Consider the following 23,993-nt stretch of genomic DNA (forward strand, 5'->3'; position numbering starts at 1 on the left):
TATAGAAATAAAATTTTGACAAAATTTTCTATAGAAATAAAATTTTGACAAAACTTTCTATAGAATTTTGACAAAGGTTTCTATAGAAATAAAATTTTGACAAAATTTTCTATACAAAGAACATTTTGACAATGTTTTCTATAAAAATAAAATTTTGGTAGATTATTTTTGGCTCGAGTGGCAACCATGATTATGAACCGATATGGACCAATTTTTGTGTGATTGGGGATCGGCTATATATAACTATAGACCGATATGGACCAATTTTGGTATGGTTATTAGCGGCCTTATACTAACACCACGTTGCAAATTTCAACCGGATCGGATGAATTTTGCTCCTCCAAGAGGCTCCGGAGATCAAACCTGGGGAACGGTTTATATGGGGGCTATATATAATTATGGACCGATATTGAAGAAATCTTGCGTGTTTTTTAGAGACCACATTCTAACACCATGTTCCAAATTTCAACCGGATCGGACCACATTCTAACACGATGTTCCAAATTTCAACCGGATCGGATGAATTTTGCTCCTCTAAGAGGCTCCGGAGGTCAAATCTGGGGATCGGCTATATGGGGGCTACATATATTTATGGACCGATATGGACCAATTTTGGCATGGTTGTTAGAGACAATATACTTACATCACGTACCAAATTTCAATCGGAGCGGATGACTTTTGCTCGTCTAAGAGGCTCCGGAGGTCCAATCTGGGGATCGGTTTATATGGGGGCTATATATAATTATGGGCCGATGTGGACCAATTTTTGCATGGTTGTTAGATACCATATACCAACACCATGTACCAAATTTCAGCCGGATCGGATGAAATTTGCTTCTTTTAGAGGCTCGGCAATCCAAATCGGGGGATCGGTTTATATGGGGGCTATATATAATTATGTACCGATGTGGACCAATTTTTTCATAGTTGTTAGAGACCATATACTAACACCATGTACCAAATTTCAGCCGAAGCGGATGAAATTTGCTTCTTTTAGAGCAATCGCAAACCAAATTTGGGGGTCCGTTTATATGGGGGCTATACGTAAAAGTGGACCGATATGGACCAATTTTTGCACGGTTGTTAGAGACCATATACTAACACCATGTACCAAATTTCAGCCGGATCGGATGAAATTTGCTTGTCTAAGAGCAATCGCAAGGCATATTTGAGGGTCCGTTTATATGGGGGCTATACGTAACAGTGGACCGATATGGCCCATTTGCAATACCATCCGACCTACATCAATAACTACTACTTGTGCCAAGCTTCAAGTCGATAGCTTGTTCGTTCGGAATGTTAGCGTGATTTGAACAGACGGACGGACGGACATGCTCAGATCGACTCAGAATTTCACCACTACCCAGAATATATATACTTTATGGGGTCTTAGAGCAATATTTCGATGTGTTACAAACGGAATGACAAAGTTAATATACCCCCATCTTAAATAGCTGTTAGCCTGATATCAATGCAGTCTGTATTTACGTCCAAATTAATTATTCGACATGTTATCACAAATTTCTTAATTAAATGAAAATATGTGTTTGAAGATAAATTTATGAATTTTCCTTTAATAAAAATTTCAAAGAAATTTGTCTTAAATATTGTGTAAATTTTGTGTTCTTACATTAGCACACTATTTTTTTTTTAATAAACAATTAATTTCACAATAAATCGAAATTTACTTTAAAACTTTACCTCTATAATTTAGTCAATTCACAGTGGGAGTCCTTTGGTCCATTAACATAACTTTCATTTATACACTACAAGTAAACCTTCTTCAAAATTACTTTTATGTTTTATTGTTTTGAAGGTAAAGGAACTAGAGAGACTCCTTGAAATGTCGTTTGAGTCTATGGAAAATATAAAATACTCTCGTCACTAACGATAAAAAAAACAAACATGAGCGAGGCAACGAATTTCCATAAAGCAATATATGTCAGTTTACTTCCTTTTTGACTTTATTTTTTCACATGTTCACAGCTTTCCATAAAACAAAAAAAAAAAATACAAATACCGTGACAACAGCAAAAAAACGGTGTCAAATCCTTTCATTTCAACAAAGAAATTAAAATGCTAAGCGGAAACCGGAAAAGTCTTCGAAAGACAAACACCCAACTACATATACAATTTCCTGAGAGCTACAAAACAAAAACTGTAATTTTTGGAGCAAACAAAAAAAAAAAAACAAAATAATAATATACGAAAACAAAAAAGGGCCAAATTAACTTCGAAAGCAACTTTTTGAGCTCTCACTTTTCTCCCGCTCTTTTCGGCTCTTGCCCTAAGCCAATGCTTTGTTCATAATCCTTTTTATGAGTAAATCTTTCTTTATGGTCGATGGTTTTACATAATGAAATACAAACAAAGGCCCCAAAATCACAATGCTAAATTGAAAGAGGTAAACAACAAAAGAAGAACTCTTCCAAGCCGTTTGGGGGAAAAAAGCGGAAAGCGATAAAGCCTCATTTCAATGCTAATTTTGGTTAATGTGCGTGTAAATCTTAGCCCACTTACTTTTCTAATGTGAATAACTCGCCAGTAAAATTGTTCATAATTTGAATACATTATGGAGAATGGTTTGAATGTCAATGTATGGCAGCATTTATGAAAACATAAGGTCTACATATGTATGTATATGTTATGCGAAACCGAGCATGCGTTACATACGCAGGGAAGGAAAATCTAATGTTTTAATGTACAAAACTAAACGTTTTCTTCGAATAAACTGGAAAACAAGTCAGTAAAGTGAGTAAGTCGGGCGGTCCGACTATATCATGCCCTAAACCACCGCTACTGAATTAGTAAACATCTGCATTTTTGGGGCATCATTGTTTGGAAACGAACCCCTATTTCCTTACTTAAGAACATTAAGAGGTTCATGTTTTTGAGAGTTTTATCTCGATCTGAACAAAAACGCCTGGTATTAGGAGCTACACTGAAAAACAGTGAACCCACCAGGAAGAAAACATTTGGCTAATTTTAGAAAATGTTTAATATTTTTAGAAAATTTTAACTAAACAATATTACAAACGTTGGCATCACGCCTATATAACAAAAATAAGTAAATTCAAGAAAATTTATTAGACGTAATTAATTTTTTTCACTTGTTAAAGAAACTTTTGTAGTTTGAAATAAAAAATTGGAATTCAAAATTGCAAGAATGTCTTTAGTGACATACGAAGTTCATGATAGACGCATTTGTAGTACTACTATTTTGTGAGAAGTACTAATTTAGTAAAACTTTTACTTTATTTGTGTATAATTTTTTTCCGTATTTTAGTTCATTTAACTAACGTACGCAAAAAATTATTAGAGTAACGGAAACTTTCTCCATATATAATAATTCCATGAACTAAAATAAAGTTAAATTGGCTTTAGCGAAATAGAGAGTTCACTTTTTTTGAGTGTATACTTGATTTTACACCCACAGTGTTTGTAGGCCACTAAAATTGAGCAGGTTTGGCCTGTCACAAACTGTGACTTGACGTAAACCTACTGTAGAAAACTTAATTTTGAATAAAAGGAATTATGAACATTTTTCAATTTAGTTTGGCTGCCCGATAAAAGGAATGCAAAAAATAATATTTTTCAATAAATACAATATAACAGCATATTATGCTGTCATATTGTATGTATTGAAAACTTAACTAGTTTTACATATCTAATCCTCAACTTCAAACTATTCTGGGTTTTGTTGCATCTGCGAATCACTAGCTAGAATTTTGACAATTTGCAATTACTATGGAAATTAGCTCTAATAAGGCGAGAAGTGCTTTTATAAAATTCTCTCTAAACAGCAGCTCACTTATGCAGGACTTATGTAGGACTTAGCTGTCAGTTTCTGCAAAAATTTGTAAAAGGTTTCGAACGGTTAAGCTCCTTTCCTGATGTGGTATTAAAATTCCCTTTAGGGAGTGTGCAAAATACCTTGGGGTTATATTGGACAGAAGCTGAAGTTTTAGCTTAATATTGAAGAAAAGCCACTGTACAGTTCTGTACAGTGGATTTTTATGTTTCATATTTTCTATCATACTATCAATATAATTTCCAAATTGCCACCAGCATAGTTTGCTTTACCCAAACATTTGGGCTGTTTTCTTTTAGCACTGGATGCAATATTTGTATGGGCTATCCAGAACATCGTAGCACTGGTGTTCTATCCAGAACATCTCATCAGTGCAAATCGCGCCGATGTTGCCAGATTGTATTTTGATAAAGTGCGCTTCTTCGATTCACAATAGCAATTTATTGTGACTAATTTATCGAAAAACAAGAAATTCAAAGTAGTACAGTGTCATAAAAAATCGCAGAAGTAAATATTTATTATTATTTCAGCATTTCATACATTAAAAATGCAAGATTTCACTTGTTTTCTGCGATTGTTTTTAAACAGCTGATGACAGTGTTGCATATTTTTGGATTTGTCCTGGATAAACGAGTACTCTGTTTTCTTTTAGTCCTTCCCGACTTAGGGTATCCAGTGCTAAAAGAAGGGTTCCGAAAGCAATATTAATGCATACTTGCTTATATCTAGGGATTTGTGTTGATCTCCCGCGTATGTTTTTTCTCCGAGAAATGTTTCGAATTTGGTTGAGAATTGTTTAACTTTATTAGATGTTAAATATTTGTTTACCCCTAAAAACCCCCCAAATAAATGTTACCCCTAAAAATCCCCCCAAACGTGTAAAACCCCTAAATTTGGGGGGAAACCCCTAACCTGGCAACACTGGTTCTTGTCTATAGGCAGAAGTGTTATCAGCGGTCTACCTAAATGTAATAAACCATTAGAGCTGATAAAACAAATGAGTATGCTTCACATGCGTATAATAATAAAATCCATGTGGAAGATTTTCCACAAGAAGAGGTAACAGCAAACACTATAATTAGAATGAGAAGTATTTTACTATTGTTTAATTTAGAATGACTTATATCATTGTAAATTTAACAATAAATTGAGTTTCCATTAAACCATCAAGGCGTGCACATCGTTTCCTTTTCTTCCTTCTCCTGTATCTTCGATATACAACCAGGAGTATTGTACAGCCATGATTACCTTATACTCGTGCAAAGGGCAATAGGGAAAATACCTGAGAATTGAAACTTCTTCTCACATATCATCATTTTGGATAAAATCGAATTCGCTGACGCGACTGATGTATTTTGAGTTTGGGACTTTTGTTACTTATTCTACATTTACGGCTTCGCGACAGTCACAAACTTAAACAACTATAAACGGCCGTAAGTTCGGCCAGGCCGAATCTTATGTACCCTCCACCATGGATTTCGTAGAAACTTCTACGAAAGACTGTCATCCACAATCGAATTACTTGGGTTGTGGTATCTTAAATCGTTTTCTAAATTGTAAGTTAGTCCATACATTAGACAAAAAAAAATATGTGTAAGTAAGTCTACAAAAAATTACGAATCGATATGGACTTTTGCACGGTACGTAGGGAGCCAGAATTGAAATATGGGGGTCGCTTATATGGGGGCTATATACAATTATTGATATGGACCAATTTTTGTGTGATTGGGGATCGATTTATCTGAGGGCTATATATAACTATAGACCGATATGGACCTAGTTAGGCATGGTTGTTAACGGCCATATACTAGCACAATTTCAACTGACTCGGAAGCAATTTGCTCCTCCAAGAGGCTCCAAAACCAAATCTCGGGAACGGTTTATATGGGGGCTATATATAATTGTGGACTGATATGGACCACTTTTGCCATGGTTGTTAAATATCATATACTACCACCACGTACAAAATTTCAACCAGATCGGATGAATTTTGCTTCTCCAAAAGGCACCGGAGGTCAAATCTGGGGATCGGTTTATATGGGTGCTATATATAATTATGGACTGACATGAACCTATTCCTGCATGGTTGTTGGATACCATATACTAACATCACGTACCAAATTTCAACCGAATCGGATGAATTTTGCTCTTCCTAGGGGCTCCGGAAGTCAAATCGGGGGATCGGTTTATATGGGGGCTATATATAATTAGGGACCGATTTCGACCAATTTTTGCATGGGAGTTTGAGGCTATATACTACCACCATGTACCAAATTTCAGCCGAATCGGATGAAATTTGCTTCTATTAGAGGCCTCGCACGCCAAATCGGGGGATCGGTTTATATGGGGGCTATATATAATTATGGACCGATGTGGACCAATTTTTGCATGATTATTAGAGACCATATACTAACACCATGTACCAAATTTCAGCCGGATCGGATGAAATTTGCTTCTCTTAGAGGCCTCGCAAGCCAAATCGGGGGATCGGTTTATATGGGGGCTATATATGATTCTGGACTGATGTGGGCCAATTTTTGCATGGTTGTTAGAGACCATATACTAACACCATGTACCAAATTTCAGCTGGATCGGATGAAATTTGCTTCTCTTAGAGGCCTCGCAAGCCAAATTTGGGGGTCCGTTTATATGGGGGCTATATATAATTATGGACCGATGTGGACCAATTTTTGCATGGTTGTTAGAGACCATATACTAACACCATGAACCAAATTTCAGCCGGAGACCATATACTAACACCATGTACCAAATTTCAGCCGGATCGGATGAAATTTGCTTCTCTTAGAGGCCTCGCAAGCCAAATTTGGGGGACCGTTTATATGGGGGCTATACGTAAAAGTGGACCGATATGGCTTATTTGCAATACCATCTGACCTACATCAATAACAACTAATTGTGCCAAGTTTCAAGTCGATAGCTTGTTTCGTTCGGAAGTTAGCGTGATTTCAACAGACGGACGGACGGACGGACGGACATGCCCAGATCGACTCAGATTTTCACCACGACCCGGAATATATATACTTTATGGGGTCTTAGAGCAATATTTCGATGTGTTACAAACGGAATGACAAAGTTAATATACCCCCCATCCTATGGTGGAGGGTATAAAAAGTTTGGTACAGACCATCATCAAGCATAAAATCGCTCAATTTGTAAAATTCGGGCAATGTATTTATAAAAACCGAGAGAGTTGCCGAAAGATATCAAACGAGAAACTCAGATGAGACCAATTAGTGGTTGTTGCGAAACTGCTTATATGGTGTTTCGGAAAGTTGTGCTTGTATGCACTGAAAAATAAATAAAAAACAGTGAACACACCAGAAAATTTTAACTAAACAAAACTACAAACGCTGAGAAGATGTCCCAATACTTTCCACAGAAGATTTAGATAAGTTTCCGGCTGTGTAAATGTCGCTCGATGTGGCCAAATGTTGTCACAACCAGGGATCCGGAGCGGAGCGGAGCGGAGCAAGCCCTTTTTTTGCCGGAGCGGGAGCGGAGCGGGAGCGGCATTTCTAAAATCCGGAGCGGAGCGGGAGCGGAGCGGTTTCCAAATGAAAAACCGCTCCGCTCCGAATAAAATATTACTTGAATGAAATGTGTAACTTTGAAATTACACTGTGTAGGTAATTTCAAATTTAGCTAGTACTTAGCGTAGTGTGAGTAAACGTTTAAAATGTACGATATGTATTTTTGTACGTACGTACATTGGGGAAAACACAACGTGTTTTTTAGTAATTGTTTTCAAAAACGGCAAATGTCAAAATATATATCTAGTATGTGTTGTAAAAGTAACAACAGTACTTTCGATCAATTTCATCCCGTATTACTACAAAGATGTTTGTAATGAACGTCAAATAAATGCAATTAAACGATCTTATTTATATTTAATTTTTTAGTTTTCTACACTGAAAAAATATTGTCGTGAAGTCAAAGATTCCATGTCCTTAGAATAAGAATGCAAATTTTGCTTAACATGGAAGACGCATTTCTCTAAAATAAAGTTTTTTATACCCATCATCATAGAATGGTGACGGGGGTATAATAAGTTTGTCATCCCGTTTGTAACACATCGAAATATCGATTTCCGACTATATAAAGTATATATATTCTTGATCAGGGAGAAATTCTAAGACGATATAACGATGTCCGTCTGTCTGTCTACGCTACAGTATTCAATAATGAAGCAATCGTGCTGAAATTTTGCACAACCTCGTCTTTTGTCTGCAGGCAGGTCAAGTTCGAAGATGGGTTATATCGGTCCGGGTTTTGATATAGTCCACATATAAACCGACCTCCCGATTTGGGGTCTTGGGCTTATAGAAATCGTATTTTTTATCCAATTTGCCTGAAATTTGAAATCTGGAGGTATTTTATGACCATAAAGAGGTGTGCCAAAAATGGTGAGTATCGGTCCATGTTTTGGTATAGCCCCCATATAGACCGATCTCCCGATTTTACTTCTTGGGCTTATAGAAACCGCAGTTTTAATTCAATTTACCTGAAATTGGAAATCTAGAGGTATTGTAGGACCACAAATACGTGTGCTAAAAATTTTGAGTATCGGTCCATATTTTGGTATAGCCCCCATATAGACCGATTTCCCGATTTTACTTCTTGGGCTTCTAGAATCCGAAGTTTTTATCCTATTTTCCTGAAATTGGAAATCTAGAGGTATTGTAGGACTACAAATACGTGTGCCAAAAATTGTGAGTATCGGTCCATGTTTTGGTATGGTCCCCATATAAAACGACCTCCCGATTTGGGGTCTTGGGCTTATAGAAAGCGTATTTTTTATCCAATTTGTCTGAAATTGGAAATCTAGGGGTATTTTTGGACCATAAAGAGGTGTGCTGAAAATGGCGAGCATCGGTCCATATTTTGGTATAGCCCCCATATAGACCGATTTCCCGATTTTACTTCTTGGGCTTCTAGAATCCGAAGTTTTTATCCTATTTGCCTGAAATTGGAAATCTAGAGGTATTTTCGGTCATAAAGAGGTGTGCCGAAAACGGTGAGTAGCGGTCCATGTTTTAGTATAGCCCCCATAACAACGATCTCCCGATTTAACTCCTTGGGTTTCTAGAAACCGTAATTTTTATCTGATTTGCCTGAAATTGTAAATATTCTGGTATTTTAGGCTCGGTCCATTTGGTAATGCCTCCATATAGACCGACTTCACTTGAATTGCTTGAAACTCAATGTAAAATTTCCAGATTTGACTTCTACATATTTAAGATTTCAAATCAAGACGTTATTTTATAATTTTCTTGCACACTTACAAGAGATGTTAATGATTCCTCTAAAACTCAAACAAAAATGGTTCTTATAAATCCAGAATCTGATATAGTCCTCATAGGTGAAATCTTTAAATTTATCTTCGGGAAGTGTCCTCAAGTCCTCAAGCCCTCCTAAAATTTCAAAGGAAACCCTAATATTTGGTTCATGGTGGTGGGTATTTAAGGTTCGGCCCGGCCGAACTTAGTGCTGTATATACTTGTTTTCTTGTCCAAAAGGCAATAAACTTTTGAATAAAGCTGTAATGTCCTTATAATTAAGTGATTTTACTTAAAAATGTGTATCATAACATGAAAGATAAAATTTTTGAGGTAAGGTCAACGTGACATTAATAATTAAGAAAAATTCTTTAAAATTAATAAAATTGTCTTTAAATTTGTTTCCTTTTTGCATCTTGCCTACAAAGCAAAAAATCGTTAAAAAATAGGACATGTTTTTCAACACTTTATTTTAAAGACGCTTTTTACTTGAAACATAGCATAATTTCTACTGGAAGTCAAGTCTTAATATGGAAAAAAAAAAATAACTCGTTAACTCGTTTTTAAAGGATTTTGATAACAACTGACGAAAAAAATCTAAAAAAAATGAAAAATTAACATATGCTTCCTAGAATGCTTCCTTTAATGAAGTCAAAATGGATTTAATATTTCTGAAAAAATCTTCAAAATTAATAAAATATTTCAACACATTGTTTTAAAGTTATTATACCCTAAACCACATAGTGGTTAGGGTATAACAAGTTTGATCTGCCAAAAAATGTGCCTACAAGAAATTTTGATTTTAGACCCCATAAAATATATACCGATCGACTCAGAATCACCTCCTGAGTCGATCTAGCGCTTGACGTCCGTCCGTCCATCCGTCCGTCTGTCCATGTATTTGTTGTTCACAGAATTTCGGTCGCAAATATTAACCGATTTTGATGAAATTTGGTACAGGGAGTTTTTTTTGGGCACAAGGACGAACGTTATTGAATTTGGAAGAAATCGGATCAAATTTAGATATAGCTCCCATATGTATTGCCCGATTTCGACAAATGGGGTCACGTTGCACTTTTTTTACTAACCGATCGTCGTCAAATTTAGCACAAAATAATCTTCTGTATCACCCTTTAAGTCTGAAAATTTCATCGAAATCGGTTCAGATTTAGATATAGGTCCCATATATATGTATCGCCCGATTTTGTCAAATTAGGTCATAAAACCCTTATTTATCAAGCGATCTTACTCAAAGTTGGCGAAATGTAATCTTTTATAGCACTAACTATATGTGCAAAAAATCATCGAAATCGGTTCAGATTTAGCTATAGCTCCCATATATGTACCGCTCGATTTTTCTAAATAAAATAAAACTCAATTGAATACAATGTTTGCACTATAATTTTCTCGAAGAGGAGCGGAGCGGAGCGTGGAGCGGAGCGGAGCGATTTTTTTTTTCTCGGAGCGGAGCGAGGAGCGGAGCGGTTTTTTTTTCTCCGGAGCGGGAGCGGAGCGGAGCGAAAAAAATGGACCGCTCCGGATCCCTGGTCACAACCCCCACAATTGACCACCTATCTTGGTGAAATTTAGTCAATATCCTTGTGAAACCACTGCTAAGAAGCAAAAATAAAAATTCCTCAAATTGCCCTATACCTGTAATAAAGGGTGATTTGTTAAGAGCTTGATAACTTTTTTTAAAAAAAAAAACGCATAAAATTTGCAAAATCTCATCGGTTCTTTATTTGAAACGTTAGATTGGTCCATGACATTTACTTTTTGAAGATAATTTCATTTAAATGTTGACCGCGGCTGCGTCTTAGGTGGTCCATTCGGAAAGTCCAATTTTGGGCAACTTTTTCGAGCATTTCGGCCGGAATAGCCCGAATTTCTTCGGAAATGTTGTCTTCCAAAGCTGGAATAGTTGCTGGCTTATTTCTGTAGACTTTAGACTTGACGTAGCCCCACAAAAAATAGTCTAAAGGCGTCAAATCGCATGATCTTGGTGGCCAACTTACCGGTCCATTTCTTGAGATGAATTGTTCTCCGAAGTTTTCCCTCAAAATGGCCATAGAATCGCGAGCTGTGTGGCATGTAGCGCCATCTTGTTGAAACCACATGTCAACCAAGTTCAGTTCTTCCATTTTTGGCAACAAAAAGTTTGTTAGCATCGAACGATAGCGATCGCCATTCACCGTAACGTTGCGTCCAACAGCATCTTTGAAAAAATACGGTCCAATGATTCCACCAGCGTACAAACCACACCAAACAGTGCATTTTTCGGGATGCATGGGCAGTTCTTGAACGGCTTCTGGTTGCTCTTCACTCCAAATGCGGCAATTTTGCTTATTTACGTAGCCATTCAACCAGAAATGAGCCTCATCGCTGAACAAAATTTGTCGATAAAAAAGCGGATTTTCTGCCAACTTTTCTAGGGCCCATTCACTGAAAATTCGACGTTGTGGCAGATCGTAAGTCTATTCATGATGAAATGTCAAAGCATACTGAGCATCTTTCTCTTTGACACCATGTCTGAAATCCCACGTGATCTGTCAAATACTAATGCATGAAAATCCTAACCTCAAAAGAATCACCCTTTACATGTGTATCGCCGGATAAATCATGAACGCACTTTCGTGCAATAAAATGATCTTAGCTTTATATTTCCCACATTTTTTCAATTAATTGTGTTTCGTTTCAGGGCGTTAGACGATTTAAAATTAAAGTCTAGAGATTTTGTAGAAGTTTAAAAAAGTTTTTCCAAATCGGTTCTAATTTAAGTATTTGTATATGGGAATGTAAACCTTTATATAGCTCCCAACAAATTTAAAAGAGTTAAGATGGTCCACGTAGTGGTGAAGGGTATAATATAGTCGGACCAGCCCGACTTTAGACTTTTCTAACTTGTTTTCACTTGTTAAAGAAAAGTTTGTAGCTTGAAGGCAAAAATTGGAGTTCAAAATTGTAAGAATGCGAAATCTAAGGTGGGCGCATTTGTAGAAAATATTTACAAATTTAAATAAATAATGAACTATTTTGTACAAAGTATGACCTTAGTAAATATTTATGCTTCATTTGTGTGTAATTTTTCCCATTTTTTTATTTAACTAACGTACGCAAAAAAAATATTAGTGTAAAGGAAACTTTCTCCAAACATAATAATTCCATGAATTAAAATAAATTTAAATTGGCTTTAGTCAAATAGAGGGTTTACTTTTTGTTTAGTGTGAATGCATTCGTTATGACTATGCGTTTGGTATGATGCTTCCTTATAAGTTTAATACGCTTTAGTCTAAATAATATATAAAAATTGAATATTAAAATGTGTATTCGGAGAAAAGAGAGCGACAAGAGTATAGACATTTGGAAAACACTGAGATTGTACTCTTGACAAGAGAGTAGCATTTGATTTATGTGTGGGCACACACAAAAAATTATGACCAAAATTTTTTCAATTAAACACTTAATTGAATTTGGAAACGGATTCAATTAATATGTTAATTGATTCAATTATTTATTAATCAAATCCGAATAAAAACCAATTAAAAAAATGATTGATATTTGTTACGTTTCCAATTAAAATATTAATTGATTCAATCAATTTGTTAATCAATTCGGAAATAATTTTCAATTACAAACGTGATTGACATTTTTTCCGTTTCCAATTACACATGTGATTGATCCAATCACCTTTGTGATTGAAATTGAATAATTTTGAGCAATGGAAAGAGCGAAAAGAGAACAAGAGAATGGGTATTTATTCAACAAGGTATGATGGAGAGATCAGTCTGTTGAAGTAACTCATAACGAACGGTTGGGTTTTTGTTTTTCGCGTAAATTGAAAAACATGATTGGCGATATTCTGTCTGCTGCATTCAAAATGTGTGCATAAATATTTTGAACGCAACAACAAATCATAGCAAAGGGTTGAAATAAATAAAGTGTGCAACAACAAATGGCCACGTGGTAAAGGTTTGAAAAATATATATGAGAGAACGCATTTGAAATTACCTGTGTTTGTGTTTTGTGGTATTGTAAAAATGGAAAACAATCTACGTTTATTGAAGGTAAGAAATTATGAAATGTGAATACCGTTTTCCATTGAAGCCTGTTTACATTAAACGGCTTCAATGGAATATATATTTTTTTTCATTTCGTTTAGTGACCAATTTTATTTCGTGAAATTGACCAATCAATCCCATCAACTCCACCATTTTATCAAATATATAAGAATATGTTTGCAATAAAAAAGTGGGTACCGTATTGATCTTTTAAAATTATAAATTTTTTTTCACTCCTACACTGTTAGAAAAATATGTTTTTCATATGTTCCGATATAAACAAAATGTGTTTCGGGCACAATTTTTAAACACAATATATTTAAGTGCAAACATGTAATGTTCCTAAACTAACACAAAATGTTTGGGACACATATGTTAGTATGTTAGAATATATTATGTTTGGGGCATGAATGTTTCATAAAAATAATATGTGTGAATGTAAACATATATAAATTTACAAATTTCGAGTAAACATATATATGTTGTGATACTTTATTCAGAGAGCGACAGAGAGAGAGAGAGAGAGAGAGTTAGTATAGAGAAAGAAATAGATATGGAAACCGGGAGGGTTGAATAAAAAATATCATCATAACACAGCGAGAGAATGAAATGAGAGCAATTTCTGTAAATGTATGTTGTTTCGGAAAACTGTTTTATAATAAGGCCAAAAATTTGGTATGCTTATGTCTAAATATTATTTAATTTGAATAGTAGAATGAGTATTCGGAATAAAGAGAATAGATATTCGGAACCAAGAGAATAGACATTTGAAAAAAACACCATATTTGTATTACAGAAAAAGATGCGAAGAACTCAAAAATTTCGTGGAAGTGAAAATTATGTGAGGGAATGAACATAATCTTCTTTGGGGAATTCTTCCAAGCATATACTATTCTTGGACTCAAAATGCTTCCAAACATATAATATGGTCACATAAAACAAACATATTAATGTTTCGGCGGTATCCAATAATATATGTGCTTCCTGCAAAATATGTTTGGAACATATGTTAGAGAAGCGATTTTTTTTTAGGGTGTAGTTTTCTTAAAACCAAGAGCGGTATGGGTTTGTTGGAAGATTCACCTTGAAGTTGCGAAGTGGCATTATAATTAAATTGCATTTTTGTTTTACCTGCCTTTTTCAGTTTGAACCCAAGTAGAGAGTAGTATATCTGGTATATAAACTAATGAGCTGAATTATGTAATGGTAAAAAAGTTCTTCCTTTTGGATTTAAAAAAATGAAAACATCCGAAAATAATAAAAATATGTATTTTCCATTTATATTTTTAACTATTTCCAGAATTTGCAAAGTATCATCAATATAATACCAAATATTACATTGCTTTCCCATAATTTTTTGTCTTTGATTGGTTCAAATTTTAATAGACGATTTCAATGTGCGGAAATTTTGGAAAGGAATTGTTACTAAAATTAAATTACCGAGCTCCTTAATACACCTTTATATGCTAGAAGACTACAACTGCAAAATAAGATTATAAATCTGCAACCTGGAACTAAGAATTGAACTTGATATTCTATGCAGGTAATATTTAACAAAATTAACTTTTAATTGAACAAAATTAAATTCGAATTATTCTGTTTACTTTCAGAAAAATTAATTTAGCTTACAGTCTGCTGATTTATTGGAAATCTAGGCGCATCTACATATTAGAAGGAACATGCTAACATGGTTATTATTATAAGGAAGCTAATGATTTATATAATTTATTTTTTCACCCTATAGTTGTTATTGATAGTAATTGTATTTGTAAGTTATGTTAGAACAAAACACAAATGAAAAGAACCAAATTTATTTGTCTTTTGCATAATTAAAACAATAATAAAATATTAAATATTATAAGAAACACATATTTTCTTTTATTTCCAATAAAACTAAATACGGTTTTGGGGTCGCAATATATAAATTTTTTGATCGAAATTTATAACCAATTTCAATTAATTATTTAATTGAATGAATCAAATAGTTGATTGATTTTTGTCGCGAAATTAATTAAAATTTTAATTGATTCAATTAAAACTGTGATTGAATAAAAATCAATCACGTTTTTAATTGATTCAATCACACAATTAATTGATTCCGTGACAAAAGTCAATTAAATTTTTAATTGAAAATCGTGTTGGTTTTCAATCAAAATGGGTGATTGATACTATCATTTTCGTGATTGAAGACATTTCAATTAAAAAAATGATTGAATCCGCGATTTTCGTGATTGAAATCAAAAAAATTTTTTTTGTGTGCATGTATTTTATTTACCTACATCAGAATCATGTTTTTCTTCTTGTGGCGTCTAAACAAATCGAGAAGTCCAAACATTCACAAAAAGGAAATTAAACAAGTATATACGGCCGTAAGTTCGGCCAGGCCGAAGCTTATGTACCCTCCACCATGGATTGCGTAGAAACTTCTACTGAAGACTGTCATCCACAATCGAATTACTTGGGTTGCGGTCGACTGGCGGTGACACTTTAGCAAGTCGAACCTTTTCTATGGTGACGACATCAAAAGGTGGCAATCCCTCTCGAAAGAGATTCAAGGAACGAAGAAATGCTTTGTTTATCCTAAAGAAATTAGGATCAGTCGACTCAAGCACGTTGTCGGCTAAACAAAGCGATTCCTTAAAATGGGCTCAAGGAATTCTTGAAGCTGGAAAAAGGGAACGATCACCGGATGAGCTGCCATCCTCTAAACGGGATCAAAGATCGTTTGCCTCAGTTGCAAAAGACAGCCTTGTGATGGCTATTATTAATAAAGGAGCATTGGACGGTATGATTCCAAGGCAAAAATGGGGGGAAATTGAGAACGCGATGTCTGGTGTCTACTCAGAGGTGCGAAAAAAGTTTCCCGGACCAAGTTCTCGACGGCAAGATGCTGGATGGTATCAAGGACGATATAAGTTAATAGCTTTTGCAGACCAGAGGTCTATGGATTGCTTTAAAGCTGCATTGATGCTAATTGGTGAAGTTTGGGAAGGAGCCGCTTTGGAGTTAGTCGATAAAAAAGACATACCGGCTAAACCTAGAGCACATGCATGGATACCGGCAAACCCTCCTGATCCTGAGTCAATACTAGAGAGACTAAAAGAATGTAACCCAGATCTTCCAACCGCCGATTGGAAGGTTGGTCGTTTGGATGAGGTGGATGAACCAAGACGACATGCGGTGTTTATATTAAACATAGAGTCGCTGCCACATCTAGCCCAGACCCAAGGACGCGTAAGTTATGGTAGTTAGAGACCATATACTAACACCATGTACCAAATTTCAGCCGGATCGGATGAAATTTGCTTCTCTTAGAGCAATCGCAAGCCAAATTGGGGGTCCGTTTATATGGGGGCTATACGTAAAAGTGGACCGATATGGCCCATTTGCAATACCATCCGACCTACATCAATAACAACTCCTTGTGCCAAGTTTCAAGTCGATAGCTTGTTTCGTTCGGAAGTTAGCGTGATTTCAACAGACGGAAGGACATGCTCAGATCGACTCAGAATTTCACCACGACCCAGAATATATATACTTTATGGGGTCTTAGAGCAATATTTCGGTGTGTTACAAACGGAATGACAAAGTTAATATACCCCCATCCTATGGTGGAGGGCATTACATGGAAAAATTATTAATATAAAGTCAAAAATAGGCCACGGTCAATTCCTACAAGGCTCCGCAAGCCAAAGTGGTCCGATATGGCCCATTTGCAATGCAGTGACTAAAATTTGCATTGAAGCTAGAGACCATAGACTTACACTCCGTACCAATTTTCAACTGGATCGGATGAAATTTGCTGTTCCAAGAGTCCGTAAGGGAATATTACGATGTGTTATAAACGGAATGACGAAGTTAATATATCCCCATCGTATGGTGGAGGGTATTACATGGAAAAATTATTAATATAAAGTCGAAAATAGGCCATGGTCAATTCCTACATCCTCCACCTTGGATTGCGCATTTGATTCATTGTCGAAAATTTTATTCGTTCATTGAATTAAATTTTTTTTCTAACAACCATATTTAATCGAATATGCTTTTAAGAAAACATGTTTAATTATACCCTAAACCACATAGTGGTTTTAGACCCCATAAAATATATACCGATCGACTCAAATCACCTCCTGAGTCGATCTAGCGCATGGTGTCCGTCCGTCCGTCTGTCCATGTATTTGTTGTTCACAGGATGCCGGTCGCAATTATTAACCGATTTTGATGAAATTTGGTACAGAGAGTGTTTTGGGCACAAGGACGAACGCTATTGAATGTGGAAGAAATCGGATCAAATTTAGATATAGCTCCCATATATATGTATCGCCCGATTTCGGCAAATGGGGTCACATTGCGCTTTTTTTCAAACGGATCGTCACCAAATTTAGCAGAAGGTAATCTTTTTCACCGCCCTTCAAGTCTGCAAAATTTCATACAAATCGGTTCAGATTTAGATATAGCTCTCATATATATGTATCGCCCGATTTTTGTAAATTTGGCCATAAAACCCTTATTTATCAACCGATCTTACTCAAAGTTGGCTAAATGAAATCTTCTATAGCACTAACTATATGTGCAAATAATCATCGAAATCGGTTCCGATTTAGCTACAGCTCCCATATATATGTACCGTCCTATTTTTGGCCATAAAACCCTTATTTATCAACCGATCTTACTCAAAGATGGCTAAGTGTAATCTTCTATAGAACTAATTAGATGTGCAAAAAATCATCGAAATCGGTTCAGATTTAGCTATACCTCCCATATATATGTACCGCCCGATTTGTGGAAATTTGGCCATAAAACCCCTATTTATCAACCGATCTTACTCAAAGTTGGCTAAATGTAATCTTCTATAGCACTTACTATATGTGCAAAAAATCATGGAAATCGGTTCAGATTGAGATATAGCTCCCATATATATGTATGCCCGATTTTCCCAAATTTGCCCATAAAACCCTTATTTATTAACCGATCTTACTCAAAGTTGGCTAGATCCAGTCCCCTATAGTACAGTTACCACTCGTGCCAAAAAAAAAATCGAACAAAATTTGAAAATTATCACAAATTACCACAAATCTACCAAACAAATATTTCTATAGAAATTTTTGTCAAAACTTTATTCCTGTAGAAAATTTTGTCAACATTTTATTTCTATGGAATTTTTTCTAAAAATGTTATTTCTATAGAAAAATTTCTCACAAAAATTTGTTTATAGAAACTTTTTCCAAAATTTTATTTTTATAGAGATTTAACAAAAAAGATTACTAATTTGGGTAGAATTCTACCAACTGTGGCAACCGTGGTGGTAATACAAACTTATATTCTATGTTATATACGTTGCATATTCACATTTTAAGATAATAAAGTACTTAGAATCATTTTTGTTTTGTAAAATTTTTTAATTTTAACGAAAAATATAGTAGGGAAAATTGTTTGGGAATGTATGGGAAAGTAGGAACTTTTTTTGTCCTTGTAGGGTAAACCGAACATTTTCCCTGGGAACATTGACTATGAGCTGTAGTCAGATTGACACAAAGCACCCATAGACATGTACCCCTTAATTTTCTTAAATATGCAACTGCGGTTTATCTCCCAGACCTATATGTTACCCCACAAATGCTTATGACTACTAATTCTGTAATGGTGGTTTAGGGTATGATATAGTCGGCCCGCCCGACTTTCTACTTTACTTACTTGTTTTCTAATCAAAATGATAAAAAAATCTAAAACAGTCAAACTAATAGAAAGCTCTTAAAGTGCAAAATGCAGATAATTGCCTAAGGATAAATGCAATTGCTATGGACAAACGACACAGACATAAAATTCAAAGAATTTCAATTTTCATAGCACATAACTTTTCGTCCATCACCTAAAGGATTATATGAAGTGGTCTTCAGCAAACAGAAAAAAAAAACAAAAATGGCGTTGATGATGGCATCCTTCCATGGCGCCCATGCATTCGTTGCAGCAATACCTTGGGCTCTTATGTGTCAAGAGCATTTAACCTGTCAAGGCATTTTTCCAATTTACTGTTGTCAAAATGCCAATTGTTTCTCTAAGATTTGAAGAAAATTGAAGATAGTTTCCTCCTTTGGGAGTTTTATAACACAAATCGGTCATTCGATATTTGACAAAACCAGGTAAAGAGCAACAGTGATTCGAATGTCATTCGACAAACACTCAGCTCAAAAGGAAAAGTATTCGAAAACTTTCGCACCGAACTTATATAATTGAAATTGGTTAACAATTTTAAACAAAGCTACCTCCGAGATTACTTGGTAATGAGAGTTTTGTTTTTATTATTTTTTGTTTTTTCTTATATGACACGATTCATAGACTGAAAACAATATTGACCTAATGTCAAAGATTATCCAACATACATTTAAGGACACGTATTTTACACAATGTTACGCAAAAAATTCTTTAAAATAATGAAATTTTAATTAAGTGTGTTTATAAATTTTACTTCAATTCTTTATATTAAATTTTTTCTCATTAAATTTCGAACACATATCTTTGAAATTTTTATATAAAGAAATCATCTTTGACTGAGATATTAAATCGTTGGAGTAAAGATAAAAATGCTTCAAATATAGACTAAGGCTTATTTTGAGAATTTTGAAACGTGGATTTAATTTTTTTGTGGAATTATGAAAACACTGTTTTAACCTCCATCGTATGATCGGTGGTATGCTAACTTTGTAATTCCGTTTGTAGCACATCGAGAAATCGTTCTCAGACCCCATAAAGAATATGTATATTCTGGGTCGTAGTGAAATTCAAAGTCGATCTACCGATGTCCGTCCGTCCGTCTGTTGAAATCACGCTAACTTCCGAAAGAATTAAGTTTACGCCTTGAAACTTGAAAGGAGTAGTTGTTATTGTTGTAGGTCGAATGGTATTGCAACTGGCCCAAATCGGACAACTTTTAGATATAGCCTCATATAAACCGACCCACAGATTTAATTTGAGAATCCTCTTGAAAGACCAAATTTCATCTGATCCGGTTGATATTTGGTACGTGATGTTAGTATATGGTATCTAATCAGCACGCAAAAATTAGCCCATAATTATATATATTCTCCATATATATACCGATTCCCAGATTTGATTTCCGGAGCTTCCCAGCGGTGCAAAATTACACCCGGTCCGTTTGAAATTTAGTACGTGATGTTAATATATGGCCTCTAACAACCATGCAAAAACTGATCCATATCGTCCCATAATTATATAGCCTCGATATGAACCAATTCCCAGATTTGATTTCCTGCGGAAATTTAGAACGTAGTGTTAAGTTGGTGGCATGCTTGGTGTGAGATCTTGTTTTTAATATTTCGTTCCTGAAAGAAGAAAACTGTTCTAGTTTCTGATTGTTGCTAATGCTGCAACTGCAATTTGATTACCATCTATACCAGAACATGCAGAGAAGGAATATGATCACCACAACCATGTTTCAAGAGCAAAATGTTACTTTTTCACCGAAAACATGTAGCATGTTTGTCGAAACCATATTATTTTCTCGGAAATTATGTATCTGATTTCGGAAAGCATGTTATGTTTGACGAGAAAAGACTATTTTTGCGACAAAAATGCTACATGGTCGCTGTGAAAAAGTAACATGGTGCTCTTGAAACATGTTTGAGGTGATCATATTCCTTCTCTGGGTGTATGTGAAATCAGCTGGATGCAACAAATGTTCTATGTTTCTATTTATTTTTTTCCTCGCTAAGATATTTTTTCAAGTGTTGTTTTTTGTGAATTTCTTTCTTATTGTGTTCTTATTTGTTCTTCTTCCATTCATTTCAGATAACAATTTCATTTGTGACTGCCGTCTGCAATGGCTGTATGAATTGAAAAATCGGACTCGTTACCAGCAGTTGCGTGACTCATTGGAAGATTTCATTTGCACCTTGCAAGAGCCTCGCATTCACAATTTCATCGAACCGGTGCCCACCCATGTGCTCCAACTACTCAATGTGGGTGGTTTAAATTCAGGCAGTAGTAGCAGTAGTACAACGAGCAATGGTTTTGGAAACAAAAAACGTTTGGGCAAAAACCGTCAAGGATCACAGAGGCGAGGCAGTAGCAGCATCAGTGGTATCAATAAATTTGATGGACAAATGCAATTAACCGAGGATATGGAGCAGCAACAAATGTCACAGAGAAATTCAGCATCATTGAAAAAGAAACGAGCTCTTACACTGCCCCACTACAAGGGAGACTCGTTGGTGGCTGCTAGTGCCAGCAGCAAAACCCCCGTCGAAAGCCATTACATATTCGGTGGCCCCGACAGTAGCAGCAGCAGCAGTAGCCTGGACATGCACAATGATTACTTTGAGGCTGGCAATGTGGGCCGTTTGTCGACACATCCCGTCAAAATGGAAGACGAATTGGAAATGATGAAGCACAATGCATTATTCCAACAGACCAATGATATACCCTCCGCCGCCCAGGACAATACTTTGGATGCAGTCGAAATATTGCCCAAACAGCCTTTGGGCATACAGGTGCGTCTCTTCATATTGAAGGCTGATCGTTTACCCTGTCACGATGAATTGAGTGATCCGACCGAATTACCGTTGTCGCGCGATTTAATGGATGTCCGCAGTAGTAATGTCCAAGTACTGGCGCCAACCAATGCGGCCTCTTTCGCCACAATGGGTATGCATGGCATTCTTTTGCTGATATTAGCCATTGTCTATGGCACCCAGGTCGGTTAAGATGCTGACAGATAAAATAGGTAGGGTTGTAGCTCGAAGCCTTTTTGCACCTAAAAGCTGCAGTTGTGTTTATGATTTAGATTCTTTATTTAGTTTTTTTTTTTTGGAAACAGGGTTTATATGAGGGTTTGAATAAACATTAATTTTCGAGGGTCATTATACAAAATTATTGATAAAAAAATATACACAAAAACATTTTTCAATAAAACAAACAAAACAAAAAATTAAAAAAAAAAATATATATATATTAATAAAACTTGATGGTATATATACTAAATTCTCCAAAATGAAATTATTTCGAAATTCACCTTGTGTTCTTATCGTATTGTACGAGAGTAAGTCCCCTTTGTGTTGTGCTCTTCATTTTTTACCTATAGATGTACTATATTATATAATATACAAGAAAATAAAACAGATGAAAAAATAAGAGTGAATAGTTAATAAAGAAACCAAAAAACATACAAACAGGAAAACCTTAAAACCACACACAAAATAAAAAAAAGGAAAATAAACCAAATACCACAAAAAACAAAAATTGAAAAAAAAAAAAACAAAAACTATCAACAATACTTGTAAGACCTATTTTTGATGGATGAATGTTCTTTCTTTTAATAAAAAAAAAAAAAAAACAAAAAACATGTCTGCAATTTTTGTGTTTTGGTTATTCTTAGTTTTCATATATATTTTTCCTAATTAAATATTTAGTAATAAGATATCTAATTATAGTTTAGAATTAAATATATATTATAATGAGTATCGCTTAAATGCTTGCAAACCCAACAATCCGAAAATACATATATATATATGTGTGTGTGTGAATCGCTAAATATGAAAATTTCATACAGGGTGGTGCAATTGAAAAACAACACAGAGATTTATTTTGGACCTTATAAATAAGCAAAGCCTATTTATAAGGAAACATTTTCTGTATGTGCTATTAAAATAGATTTTTTTTTTTAATTCGTAAACAGTCAACCTTCTTCAAAATGACTTTGCTTATTTTATTTTCGATTTAATAAATATTTTTTTTGTCGACTGGGAAATGACAAATTTAAGGGTGTTTTCTTTTGTGAAAAACAAAAAAAAAAAATACAGAGTGTAAATATTTAATGGTGATTTCGTCTGGGAAAAAAGTGTTGCATACAAATGTTACAACATTTTATGGTGTTACCACAACACTGGTACAAAATCCAAACAAAACAAATATATACGGCCGTAAGTTCAGCCAGGCCGCATCTTATGTACCCTTCACCAGGGATTGCGTAGAAGCTTCTACTAATTCTAATAGAATTACTTGGATAGTGGAAAGTCTTGCCAAATGGCAAAGTATTGTAAAAATTCTTGACATAGTCGTCTAAATTGGAAGTTAGTCCACACACAAAAAAATTTTTTTCTGATTCAATCACGAAATTAATTGATCCAATTAATTTTTTAATTGAAATGTCTTCAATCACGAAAATGATAGTATCAATTACAGTTTTAATTGGGCATAGAAAAAATTCTTGATTAAAAAATTAATTGATTTCATTACCAAATTTCAATTAAGTTTTTAATTGATTCAATTAAAAACTTAATTGATGTTGATTGCAAAACTCAATTAATTTAGTAATTAAACAAAGGTAACTATTTTCAATTACATTCTGAATTGGCTTAGAATTTTTTAGTTGGATTAACAATTGATTGTTTGAAAAAAACAAAATTAATCAAAAATTTAATCACTTTTATAACTGACTTAGTCTTCCGAATTTGATTAAAAGTTAATTGTATCAATTAACTTTTTAATTAAAAATTTTAAAATTTTCAATCATTGACTAAATTAACTTAATGTTTCTATCTTGATTAAAAAGTTAATTGTACCAATTAATTTATTAATTGAAAAAAATTTCAACTTCAATTAACTTTTTAATTGGAAATATTTTGGTGATATTTTTTCTGTGCATATGGGATGTATGTTAGATAACGTTTTTTTCCCGGGAACGCCATCCCGGGAATTCCCGGAAAATTGCTATTTTTTCGCTCCCGCTTTCCCGGGAATGAAGTGCGGGAATTCCCGGGAATTTTTCTTTACAATATTTTATGTATAGTAGAGGTTTTTACATGGCAAATG

At 34.7% G+C, this 23,993-nt stretch overlaps 1 protein-coding gene across 1 annotated transcript in view; it reads left to right on the forward strand.

The window, feature by feature from the left end:
• Con (leucine rich repeat protein connectin) overlaps positions 1-22,499 on the forward strand; it is a 376,229-nt gene extending 353,730 nt beyond the window's left edge. The window contains exon 4 of the mRNA XM_075307668.1: positions 20,973-22,499. Within this exon, the coding sequence (XP_075163783.1) occupies positions 20,973-21,886 (914 nt within the window). The 3' untranslated portion in view covers positions 21,887-22,499. The remainder of the gene's footprint in view (positions 1-20,972) is intronic.
• The last annotated feature ends 1,494 nt before the right edge of the window (positions 22,500-23,993 follow it).

Source organism: Haematobia irritans, chromosome 4 (genome assembly GCF_050003625.1).
Source record: "Haematobia irritans isolate KBUSLIRL chromosome 4, ASM5000362v1, whole genome shotgun sequence".
In the NCBI taxonomy this organism is placed as follows: Eukaryota; Metazoa; Arthropoda; class Insecta; order Diptera; family Muscidae; genus Haematobia; species Haematobia irritans.